This window comes from Haliotis rubra, unplaced genomic scaffold (assembly GCF_003918875.1).
Source record: "Haliotis rubra isolate DU_JTF1 unplaced genomic scaffold, ASM391887v1 Scf141, whole genome shotgun sequence".
Classification (NCBI taxonomy): Eukaryota; Metazoa; Mollusca; class Gastropoda; order Lepetellida; family Haliotidae; genus Haliotis; species Haliotis rubra.
In genome coordinates, this window is record NW_025765348.1 from 289323 (window position 1) to 301517 (window position 12195).

The 12195-nt window shown below is 40.5% G+C and overlaps 1 protein-coding gene across 1 annotated transcript in view; it reads right to left on the minus strand.

The window, feature by feature from the left end:
- Positions 1 to 827: 827 nt before the first annotated feature.
- The window catches only part of LOC124268984 (integrator complex subunit 14-like), a 28821-nt gene continuing 17453 nt past the window's right edge, over positions 828 to 12195 (minus strand). The window contains exons 3-10 of the mRNA XM_046704015.1: positions 9840 to 10010; positions 8413 to 8780; positions 7357 to 7511; positions 4560 to 4701; positions 3225 to 3304; positions 2471 to 2643; positions 1724 to 1789; positions 828 to 1454 (exon numbers count right to left, since the gene is read on the minus strand). Of these exons, the coding sequence (XP_046559971.1) occupies positions 1230 to 1454; positions 1724 to 1789; positions 2471 to 2643; positions 3225 to 3304; positions 4560 to 4701; positions 7357 to 7511; positions 8413 to 8780; positions 9840 to 10010 (1380 nt within the window). The 3' untranslated portion in view covers positions 828 to 1229. The remainder of the gene's footprint in view (positions 1455 to 1723; positions 1790 to 2470; positions 2644 to 3224; positions 3305 to 4559; positions 4702 to 7356; positions 7512 to 8412; positions 8781 to 9839; positions 10011 to 12195) is intronic.

Genomic DNA, 12195 nt, shown 5'->3' on the forward strand with positions numbered 1-12195 from the left:
TTGTTAAGTTATGGGGGCGGTGGGGTAGCCTAGTGGTTAAAGCGTTGGCTCGTCACGCCGAAGACCCGGGTTCGAATCTCCACATGGGTACAATGTGTGAAGCCCATTTCTAGTGTTCCCTGCCGTGATGTTGCTGGAATATTGCTAAAAGCGGCGTAAAACCAAACTCAGTCAGTCAGTCAGTGTTAAGTTATGATACACTTTTAAATCATGTAGGATTATGGCCTGATAAATGATGGTATTTGATCTTTTTGTAATCTTTTGCTTAGTTTCTACATTCAAATTTCGTGCTAGTGACATATTTTGTGGGCTAGTATCTTTCAGGCATAGCTAGCCCGACTGGCTAGCAAAATGTGGAAACTATTTCACACACTGCACTGGTGCCTTGTTCTGTTTACAGCTATGCAGCTTGGAATTGGCTACATAATACCCTGAAATGAAGTGCCATCTTGAAGATGGCTTCCAGTCTGTAAACACATTTAGGGATACACTGACTGACTGAGTTTGGTTTTACGCCGCTTTTAGCAATATTCCAGCAACATCACGATGGGGGACACCAGAAATGGGCTTCACTCATTGTACCCATGTGGGGATTCGAACCCAAGTCTTCGGCGTGACGAGCCAACGCTTTAACCACTAGACTACCCCGCCGCCCCCATTTAGGGATACAACATAATGCAGTTATCATATATGTTATCATAAAGGTTCCCTTCACATCAACAGTGATTGAAGTGGACACAGTACACGGTCAGATGGTTACATGTGAGGCAGATGGCAGACCATGTACTTTGACAATTTGTTTAAAACAAACAACTGGAAACACCTGATACATAAAATGATTTATTCACCATGACTGATGCAACATCAGGATCTCATGTATCTTGTACTGTAATGTTGCAAATATACACAAACACTACAGGCATTGATCCACAGACGACGTCTCTACAATGAGCATGGATCATAACCCTTGGAGAATGGAAAGTAACATACAGCTGCCTTCGTTGATCAGGCCTGGACCAGACAAACCAGTGGTTGATAGAATGAGCATTCATCCACACAGATATTTGGTGTTTGAATCTGGTTAACTGCCTGTTTTACAAATGAAACTTTTTCAAGCTCATCATATAGCACCTTATGTCTGAGCATCTTCAGGAAACAAGCCTGTTTTAAAAAGAGTGTTCCTTGCCTCTAATTGGCACTAACACATCTTCATGTCCATTGTAGTGTTTTTAATCGTCAGTGCTGAAGTTGGTCTGTAGCGGCATGATGGTGGTGGAGACATCTTTGGCTGAGGGGTTCTGGAGTGCGTTGGCTGCGTGTGACAGCTGCATGGCGGCGCTGGGGTGCGCTGTTCCCGGCAACATTGTGCACTCCCGCTCCAACATGCTGGCCATCGCATCCAGAAGCTCCAGGAAGCCGAATGCCAAGGCTGCTCGACGTATCCGGTTCAGCTCCTAGTAAATGATAAACTTATTAATAACTTCAGCCTAAAATAGAGACTTGTGTTTCAGGTAATATTCTCTAACAGATACAGTCTGGCAGTTCAGTGAATATAACAGATATAGCCTGGCTGTCTGATAACAGACACAGTCTGTTGGGTCAATATAACAGATATAGCCTGGCTGTCTGATAACAGACACAGCATAGCTGTGATATATATTGGTAGAAATATATTGGCATTCCAACATCCCCAATGAAGTGTCCCTGATTATGTGTTGCCAACCTTATAAAACTGCTGCTGTTTTTCTGGTAGTTTCCGTGCATGTCGCAGGACTTTCTGTAGGTCGGCCTGTAACACAGAATCCATCAATAAATGGGTAGAAAGCTAGTTCAAATACATCATACATTACAAATATATACAGTTATCACAAAAAAAGGATTGTGCCATGAATTTGGAGAACTACCAAATAACAACTGCAAGCTCTGATTGAAACAGTGGGTTTTGAGAGCCACATTCCAAAAGAAGCTAATATGAATAAAAAAGCCATTCTTCCTCAATTAATTTGTGGTAGTCATTGAAAAGATAACTCATGTCTAAATACAGAACCTTCCTTCCAGATTATCACTCTCTAAGTTAAGACTGTCATCACTTCATGCACAGCAAAGACATACAGTGTGTGACAATCCAAATATATTGGTTTTAAACCCCACGCATGTCAATAAAGGGAGACAACTCAAATGTAACGTCAGTTGCCTCCCTTACAGTATCTAGTCAATCTAAGTCAATAGAGTGAGTTTAGTTTTACACCGCACTCAGCGATATTCCAGCTATATGGCAGCGGTCTGTAAATAATCGAGTCTGGACCAGACAATAGAGTGATCAACAGCATGAGCATCGATCTGCTCAAATGGGAACCGATGACATGTGTCAACCAAGCCAGCGAGCCTGACCACCCAATCCCATCTAAGTCAATAAATGGTTTGCGTCTTCAGAGTACAGTACTGATGGGCTACAAAGAAAACATTATACCTGTAAACCGGATGGTTTGATCCACACAACACAGCTCTGAGCATAGCTTCTCTTGTCTCCTGGGCGAACAGGAAATGGGGTCTTACTGTCATCTTCCCCGTACGGTGATTCCGAGAACTCAGACACGTGGGCTAGATTGTCGAGCTTCCCCAGCCAGCTTATCGTGTCCATACCTACAACAACAAGGTCATATTTCTAGTCTTAGACTTTGGATAAAACTGGAATAGGATTAGGGAAGTTTTCTTTCAGTGAAAAAGTGTCTCTTTCATTGTCCATGTCTGCATCTCACTTAATGCCAGCATTCTGATTTCAAGCATTAGACCTCTTCTTGGCTAGGTATTTCAAAACTCTAAACTCAAACTGGTAATATGGCCAGCTAAAGGAAAGAATGTGATAACTGCATCATAACGGACAAACAATACACAACAGTTACTGAACAGATCAGCAGACATCATCATTGGATGATTTAACACTGTCATAACACTTTATTTTTGCAGGCTATGCTAAAAAAAACAAGCATTAACTTGTTCATCTCCATTTATTTGAAACAAATTTGATAAATTCTACAAGTTAGCCATTGTGTCTGTGGGAGGTCTTAGTACAGTCAGTGAAGAGCTTGGATGGCGGCACTGGGTTGTGAGTGATTTTTTATCCCACGTTTACCAGTATCTGAGAAATATAACCAAAATGTCATGACTGTGTCAGGGATTTCAAGTGTTCACAAATTCTATGATAAAATTGAAAACAATTTTACCTGGGTAAAAAAAGGCCAACATGAGGTTTGATTTCTTCTTACTGTCAGCCCAGGAATACATGATCCCATACCAGTCTGGTCTGAAACAACATGGTGGTATATAGCATATATCTCACACACATACCAGTCTGGTCTGAAACAACATGGTGGTATATAGCATATATCTCACACACATACCAGTCTGGTCTGAAACAACATGGTGGTATATAGCATATATCTCACACACATACCAGTCTGGTCTGAAACAACATGGTGGTATATAGCATATATCTCACACACATACCAGTCTGGTCTGAAACAACATGGTGGTATATATATATATATCTCACCACACATACCAGTCTGGTCTGAAACAACATGGTGGTATATAGCATAGCACATATCTCACACCCATACCAGTCTGGCCTGAAACAACATGGTGGTATATAGCATATATCTCACACACATACCAGTCTGGTCTGAAACAACATGGTGGTATATAGCATATATCTCACACACATACCAGTCTGGTCTGAAACAACATGGTGGTATATAGCATATATCTCACACACATACCAGTCTGGTCTGAAACAACATGGTGGTATATAGCATACTAGTATATCTCACACACATACCAGTCTGGTCTGAAACAACATGGTGGTATATAGCATATATCTCACACACATACCAGTCTGGCCTGAAACAACATGGTGGTATATAGCATACTAGTATATCTCACACACATACCAGTCTGGTCTGAAACAACATGGTGGTATATAGCATATATCTCACACACATACCAGTCTGGTCTGAAACAACATGGTGGTATATAGCATACTAGTATATATATACCAGTCACTGAAACAACATACCAGTCTGGTCTGAAACAACATGGTGGTATATAGCATATATCTCACACACATACCAGTCTGGCCTGAAACAACATGGTGGTATATAGCATACTAGTATATCTCACACACATACCAGTCTGGTCTGAAACAACATGGTGGTATATAGCATATATATCACACACATACCAGTCTGGCCTGAAACAGCAGGGTGGTATATATTATATATCTCTCACCAATACCTGTCAGGTCTGAAACACCATGGTGGTATATAGCACATATCTCACACACTTACCAGTCAGGCCTGAAACAACATGGAGGCATGAAGCACATATCTCATACCCATACCAGTCAGGCCTGAAACAACATGGTGGCATGAAGCACATATCTAACAGCCTGAAACAATGTGAGAATGATTATACTTTGGCTACATTTAGTTTGTCAATCTAACTTGACATTTATCATGCAGTGATAAATAAACTAAATAAAGTTTCACAATTTTTCCTACCCCACTTTCGTGAGTGCCACCATGCCCTCGACCTTGAGGCTGCCATGCAGCAGCACCGTGAACGACGGCGTCTTCCCATCATCCAACTCTTCCTCTTCATCCCCTGCAGGCTTGCCGTTCTTCCCTTCCTTGCTGCCATTTTCTGAAAGGATGGAACATGCAAGTGCAGAAGGCAGCAAAATGAACACCCTCTAACACTAGACAAAGTTGTAAATTCACCATCTGTCACTGATATACTTAGCCATATCCCAGCTACAAGATGGCAGCCTGTCAGAAACTGAGTCAGTTACAAGACAGTTCAGTGATTGATAGTATGAGCATACATGCAAGACAGATTTACTAAGTCACCAAGCCTAACTAAACCTAACTAAGTGATTCATTAAGTCTAAATTCTATCCTGATTTCCAAAAAGGCAGCAGCCCAAGACACACCCGATACTGACATCTGGCTGTGACAGACAAACTGGATATAATTTTGTTCATGCATAAAAGGTGTGACATCTGGCTGTGACACAGGTGTGAATTTCATCCTTAAGATGAAACAATTGCATTATAACATCTGGCTGTCAGGTGTTAATATGTCATCTGTAGACATTGGGGACAGCCCAAGACACACCCGATACTGACATCTGGCTGTGACACAGGTGTTAATATGTCATCTGTAGACACACTGGGTCATCTGTAAACAGCCCAAGACACACCGATACTGACATCTGGCTGTGACACAGGTGTTAATATGTCATCTGTAGACATTGGGGACAGCCCAAGACACACCCGATACTGACATCTGGCTGTGACACAGGTGTTAATATGTCATAGACTGGGGTACAGCCCAACGATACTGACATCTGGGTGAGGTGTTAATATGTCCCAGGACACACACCGATACTGACATCTGGCTGTGACACAGGTGTTAATATGTCATCTGTAAACATTTGGGGACAGCCCAGGACACACCCGATACTGACATCTGGCTGTGACACAGGTGTTAATATGTCATCTGTAAACATGGGGGGACAGCCCAGGACACACCCGATACTGACATCTGGCTGTGACACATGTCATCTGTGTTAGATATGATACTCATCTGGCTGTGACACAGGTGTTAATATGTCATCTGTAGACATGGGGGGACAGCCCAGGACACACCCGATACTGACATCTGGCTGTGACACAGGTGTTAATATGTCATCTGTAAACATTGGGGACAGCCCAAAATACACCCGATACTGACATCTGGCTGTGACACAGGTGTTAATATGCCATCTGTAAACATTGGGGACAGCCTGGGACACACCCGATACTGACATCTGGCTGTGACACAGGTGTTACAAGACACAAAAAATTACATGTTGTGTGCACAAATCAAGAGAATGGATGCCCTTATCCCCAAAGTACATCTCACTATTATTTTTACTAAATTCCTAATAAAAAATATAATTTAATCATGAGGGGTCCTATGACCCCCGCATCTCTGTGATTTATAATAAATAGCGTGGACCCATTCACTTACACAGAATAGTTTTTTAAATCTTTTAAACTTTAAAACTGGTTTCTGAAACAAACCAATGGTGATGGGTCCATGCTACTTAAGTCAAGATACGCTGGATTAGTGAGTGAGTGAGCCTTTAGCAATATTTCAACAATATAATGGGAGGTGGACACCAGAAATGGGCTTCACACATTGTACCCATTTGGGGAATCAAACCTGTGTCTTCGGCATGATGAGTGAACGCTTCTACCACTAGGCTACCCCAACCCCCAACACTGGATTAAGGAAGATGACCCAGCTGTTGAGCTAGATCATATTTGTTCCTGATTGCTGAAGTATGTAAAGTGTTTTGACTGCAGTGGGCCTATGATCTAACATGTGCTTAACACAGACATAACATCTGATCTCTACATAAGACTGACTGACTGAGTTTGGTTTTACGCCGCTTTTAGCAATATTCCAGCAACATCACGATGGGGGACACCAGAAATGGGCTTCACACATTGTACCCATGTGGGGTTTCGAACCCGGGTCTTCGGCGTGACGAGCCAACACTTGAACCACCGACCCCTCTACATAAGAAGCATTCTCACTGCAGTGCCGAGATACAGAGCCGTAAGAGCATAAAGCATGGCAGTCTACCTTTTAAGGAATGAATTATTAACACTGTGATCAGTTCATCTGTAGCCCAATGTATCTGCAGAATATTAATGGCTCATTATTGAAATACCATCACCGTCTGACATTAGTACGTTATAATGATCTGTAGTTCATATACACTAATGTTCTTGGTAACATTTGTCTTTATATTCTCATACTATCTTAATGTATGTTAAGTTGTCTTCAATCACGTACTGGACTTCTTGAGCATGTTTCATGTGACCTTGACCTTGACCTTCATCATCATCTAGTTATATAACAATAATAATAATAATAATTAGTGAATTTATAAAGCGCTAAAATACTCCAGGCACAAAGTATCTGCTCTAAGTGCTATGATGAGTATATACACGGTATTTAAAATGAGTAGGAACACAGAAATCTAGCAGTGATAGTATTATCGGAAAAGGAATGTCTTTAAATGACATTTGAAGTTGTCTAGGGTTGGTGACAGTCTAATATCATGGGGATAGAGTTCCAGATAGAAGGAGCAGCATAGCTGAAAGAGTAGCCTAATATGTCAGATTATTCACATGATATATGGTGCAATTTGATTTGAGATATGGTTGTCCAGATCTTTCTTTGATATATATTGCCACTGACAATGTATGTATTGAGCACAGTACAGAAAGTACTGGGAACCTACCATCAGTGGGCTTGCTTCTGTCTTTAGGGATGGTCGGGAGAACAAGATGACGTGAGATGGTGGGGGGACTGGCTACATCTGCAATATCAAGGAAACCACACACTTCCAGGTTGTTGTTCAAGACGATCTGTTCATCTTCTCCCAATGCATTCTTCCTAGAAGAAATCAGCAAAAGCTTCATCAATGGTCATTCCTCATGATCTGCCCTATGTCATTTTGTAAAATATTCCACAAACAAAGAGAATTGGGTGATTGTAATCATGGCAATTTCAAACACAACATTTCAATACTTACTACCTCTTATCAAATGTACCTATTCAAAAGTGGACCTTTCATTATGAGGTGGTGAAAGATGGAATAGTGTAGTTTTGTACAGGTTTCAAGTGCTGATCAAAAAGATATTTCCAGTATTGTTACAATTCATATTCAGTTTTAAGGTTTTCTCAGCAAGCTTTGATACCAACAAATACCTTCCAGTGAGCCATGATATACTACATAGTTCTAATTGATAAACATTCTTTATTCATGTACTGATAACAGTAAAAACTTGCCCTGAGAAATTTTGTAGAATTGCATCTGATTTTTTTAACATGTCATTAGCATCCAGTACTATATATATTTTCCTAGTACAACCTGATATGGTACACATTTCATTAGCAACCATAACTACTTTTATGGACGATATACCAAAATGTTCAACTAGCACCCACAACTAGTTTGGTGGAAGATGTACAAATATGCTCAACTAGCGAACATAACTAGTTTCGTGGAATGTTCAAATGAAGGGAAACATTTTCTCGTTTCAGAATTCTGAAGGCATGTTTCAGAGATACACATTGTTGGCAAAGGTGTAGTGTCATAAACACAGATGTTTCAGGAATTGCAGAAAAGTATGTACACACAGTGGAACATGGGCAAGATTGTCCACAAAGAGGAACATGGACAAGATTGTCCACAAAGTGGAACATGGTAACATTACTATCATTAGCCTGTGTTACAAATTGCTTTGAGGAACAGGGCCCTGTATGGCTCCTAATCCCAACTGGATATCTTTACCTGGAGAGAGGTTCTGGGGAAGGAAGCAGCTGCACGTTGCACTTGAGATTGCCACACTGGATTGTTCCAAAGTAGGGAGAATAAAATGTCTCCCCTATTTTCTGAAACATCTGCTCCACTGATTTCATTGTTATGTTGGATTCTGGAATGAATATTTCTCCACCTTCTTGATTCATGTCAATGAGTTTCTGATACAAGGGCAGAGAACTCTGCAAGTCAGGATCATTTGGGTTAGCTACACATACAATGTGAAGTTTACATGGGAATGGAAACGGAAGAGGAAACTTGTCATCAGCTGTCTTGGACTGCAGGGATTCCTTTAGTGAGCCTTGGCCAATACCGCTGTTGCCATCGGTTATCAATATCACCTACAACAGAGTGAAGAACAACCATTTTTCAATCTAAACAATTTTGTCTTTTCTTGTTTTCCCTCCCTAAAAACAAGTCACCGTTGGATATGCAAGGAGAATGGTCTTCTATTTTCGATAAATAAAAAAACTGCATGGGGCGATGAAAATACATACAGAAATAACACCGAAACTTGGCCAACACCAATACAAAACCTTTTGTTGACTCAATATGTTTTCATGCCATGTACAATGGCTATGGTGTCCAATAGCCCATTACGTTGTTTTGACAGTTAAACTTCACATTTCATTCAAAATAACTGCTCCAAGAAATAGTTTAGTATGTAAGCTTCCACTGTATGTGAATTCCTTAGTCACGCTATACAAATTCTGCAAATAAAGTTTAAAAGAGCCCCGCCTCGAATACAATTGTCCAGCCAGCTGACATACTGAAAAAAAAAGACTCTGTCATGAGGGGCAAAAAGACTTTTAGTAGTATTATTGACAGTACTACCTGTATTGGTAAACAGTACTAGTTTATTACTACTGTCAGACATGGCGTGACAGTTATATTGTCACGCTTCCTCCTGACATGGTGTGACAGTATTATTGTCACGCCTCTACCTCACAGGGTGTGACAGTACTATTGTCCTGCTACTACCTAACATGATGTGACAGTACTATTGTCCTGCTGCTACCTGACATGGTGTGACAGTACTATTTTCCTGATACCACCTGACATGGTGTGACAGTACTATTGTCCTGCTACTAACTTACATGTTGTGACAGTACTATTTTCCTGATACCACCTGACATGGTGTGACAGTACTATTGTCTTGCTACTACCTAACATGATGTGACAGTACTATTGTCCTGATACCACCTGACATGGTGTGACAGTACTATTGTCCTGCTACTAACTGACATGTTGTGCCAGTACTATTGTCCTGCTACTACCTGACATGATACTACCTGACATGTGACAGTACTATTGTCTTGCTACTACCTAACATGATGTGACAGTACTATTGTCATGAATGTACCTGACATGGTGTGACAGTACTATTTTCCTGCTACTACCTGACATGGTGTGACAGTACTCCATTCCTCCACGACCAGGGACTTGATACCATTCAACACAGTCTCTATACATGTCTTGTTGAATATTTCTATCTTGTTCAGTGCTGATTTGATGGAGTCAAAGTCCCTTGTGAAAGTCACCAGTTGTTCCCATAGATAAGAAAACACCACCTGCATAAAACAAACATTTCGTCAGAAACATTTACCGATAACTTACACAATTATAATGAAGTGACGTTACTGTTGTTGCACTTAATTTTAAGCCAGGAATTAACTGGCCTTTCCATCTTAAAGATCGCATATACACTAAGAGGGTACAAATACATAAATCATTTAATGGCATCGTTATAAATCAAACCCTGTCATAAAAACTACTCATTCGACCTTTAATTAACTTAAATAGACCGTTTTGCACAATTCTCTCCCGTGAACGAAATTTCAACCAATCAGAGGGGCCCGTCTCTGTGACTTAATGTGACTGACTGACAGACTGAGTATGGTTTTACGCCGCTTTTAGCAATATTCCAGCAATATCACGGCAGGGGACACCAGAAATGGGCTTCACACATTGTACCCATGTGGGGATTTGAACCCGGTCCTTCGGCGTGACGAGCGAATGCTTTAACCACTAGGCTACCCCACTGCCCTGACATAATGTGAGGTATTGATATGAGGGGCACTGTAGAATTCATGTACATTTCCGGGGGTAAATTATCTTGTTTACAGATTTGTCTAAACCTGAAATCGTGACAATTGTTGTGAAAAATGAAAGCTTTATGTTTTTACTATCTACTGTCATTTAATCTTGTCACCTGCTTTGCCAACCTTCCGAGTTACAACTTGTTTTCATAGACGATTCTGTCAAAATCGCTTGTTGTCATAACGGTTACCGGTTGGCTAGGTCTGGCATTTGTTCCCCAATTTACTCGGATGTTAAACCATTTATGTCAAGTGATTTCAATATGGTTAATTCAGTGGGTTGTCATTTACAGTACAAAGCAGACTCTGACATGTCTGGAAGTAATTCAGACAGCGACAATCTTTCCATTCAATCTTCAATGAAGAAACAATTGCTAGGCCTTATTTGTTCGAGGCCTAGACACTAGTGATAGTTAAAACGATGATCACCTTCGCTCATCAGGATCGACTAGTATCTACATAGTGGTGAGCGGACGTTAACCACATGAATGCAGCAAGAAAATCGCACAATATTGTCACTTCGACCCCCACCTCGCTTCCGTGGAAGAAATCGTTATGTTACAAGTTGTGTCATGCAAAATCCTTTTGGTCATCAATCATATACATATTTTACTGCAACTGGTAAGTAGTTTTGATTTTTTTAACTCGATGAAAATGTTGAGAAATCAGCAAAATGACGAGCTTATTACACACTTTATATACAACTGACTGAAAATCATTCCTCACATAACGTCACTTCTGGTTCGCTGCAGTGCTCTGGCGACAGAGTTACGTAACCTCTCTGTGGTTTTGTTGGCGGGCGAGAGTGAAGCAGCTGGCTTTTAGGCAACTTTTAATTGCTTGGTATTAATAAACCACAATATTTTAAGAATGAATTTGGTGTTCCGCTGAAGACTAACCACAAGTCTTTCATATGTAATAGTTAAAAGTGTACAAATAGACAAAGTTCTAACATCCATTCCAACAAGTAAAACTTATACAGTTACAGAGTGAGTGAGTGAGTGAGTGAGTTTAGTTTTACGACGCTTTTATCAATACTCCAACAATATCACGGCGGGGAAATACCAGAAATGGGCTTCACACATTGTACCCATGTGGGGAATCGAACCCGGGTCTTCGGCGTGACGAGCGAACGCTTTAACCACAAGGCTACCCACCGTTCTACAGTTTCAGAGGAATCATGTATCAATAACAACATGATTCAAGAGACATCTGCTGATTCCAAGGGAAAGATGAACTCTCCCATTAGATATTCAGGATATCCCCATAACATGCAGGGGTTTAAAATGCAGTAGATGATGATAAAGGCAACATGAAAGAAAATAGTAATAATCAATAAACATGGTCTGAGAATGTCAAGGCAACAGCTAGGTACAAAACATAAATCATTTAAAAATGTGTGATCTGTCATTATTCTGATTTAATTATTCATCACATAGAGTTCATATCCAGAATTGGCTTAGTATGGGCTTCAGAAGCAGTACACTGGTTTTCTAGAGAAATACTTCATATCAGGGCATACAGGTTTAATATGCAAGAAAAAACTAAAGAAATAACAATAAGACAGATCGTCACGGCATGTCCATTGAATTAAATAAATTACACTGTAGAAAGACATTTAGTCCCAGAAATAGTTTCATTTTGAAAATATTCATCA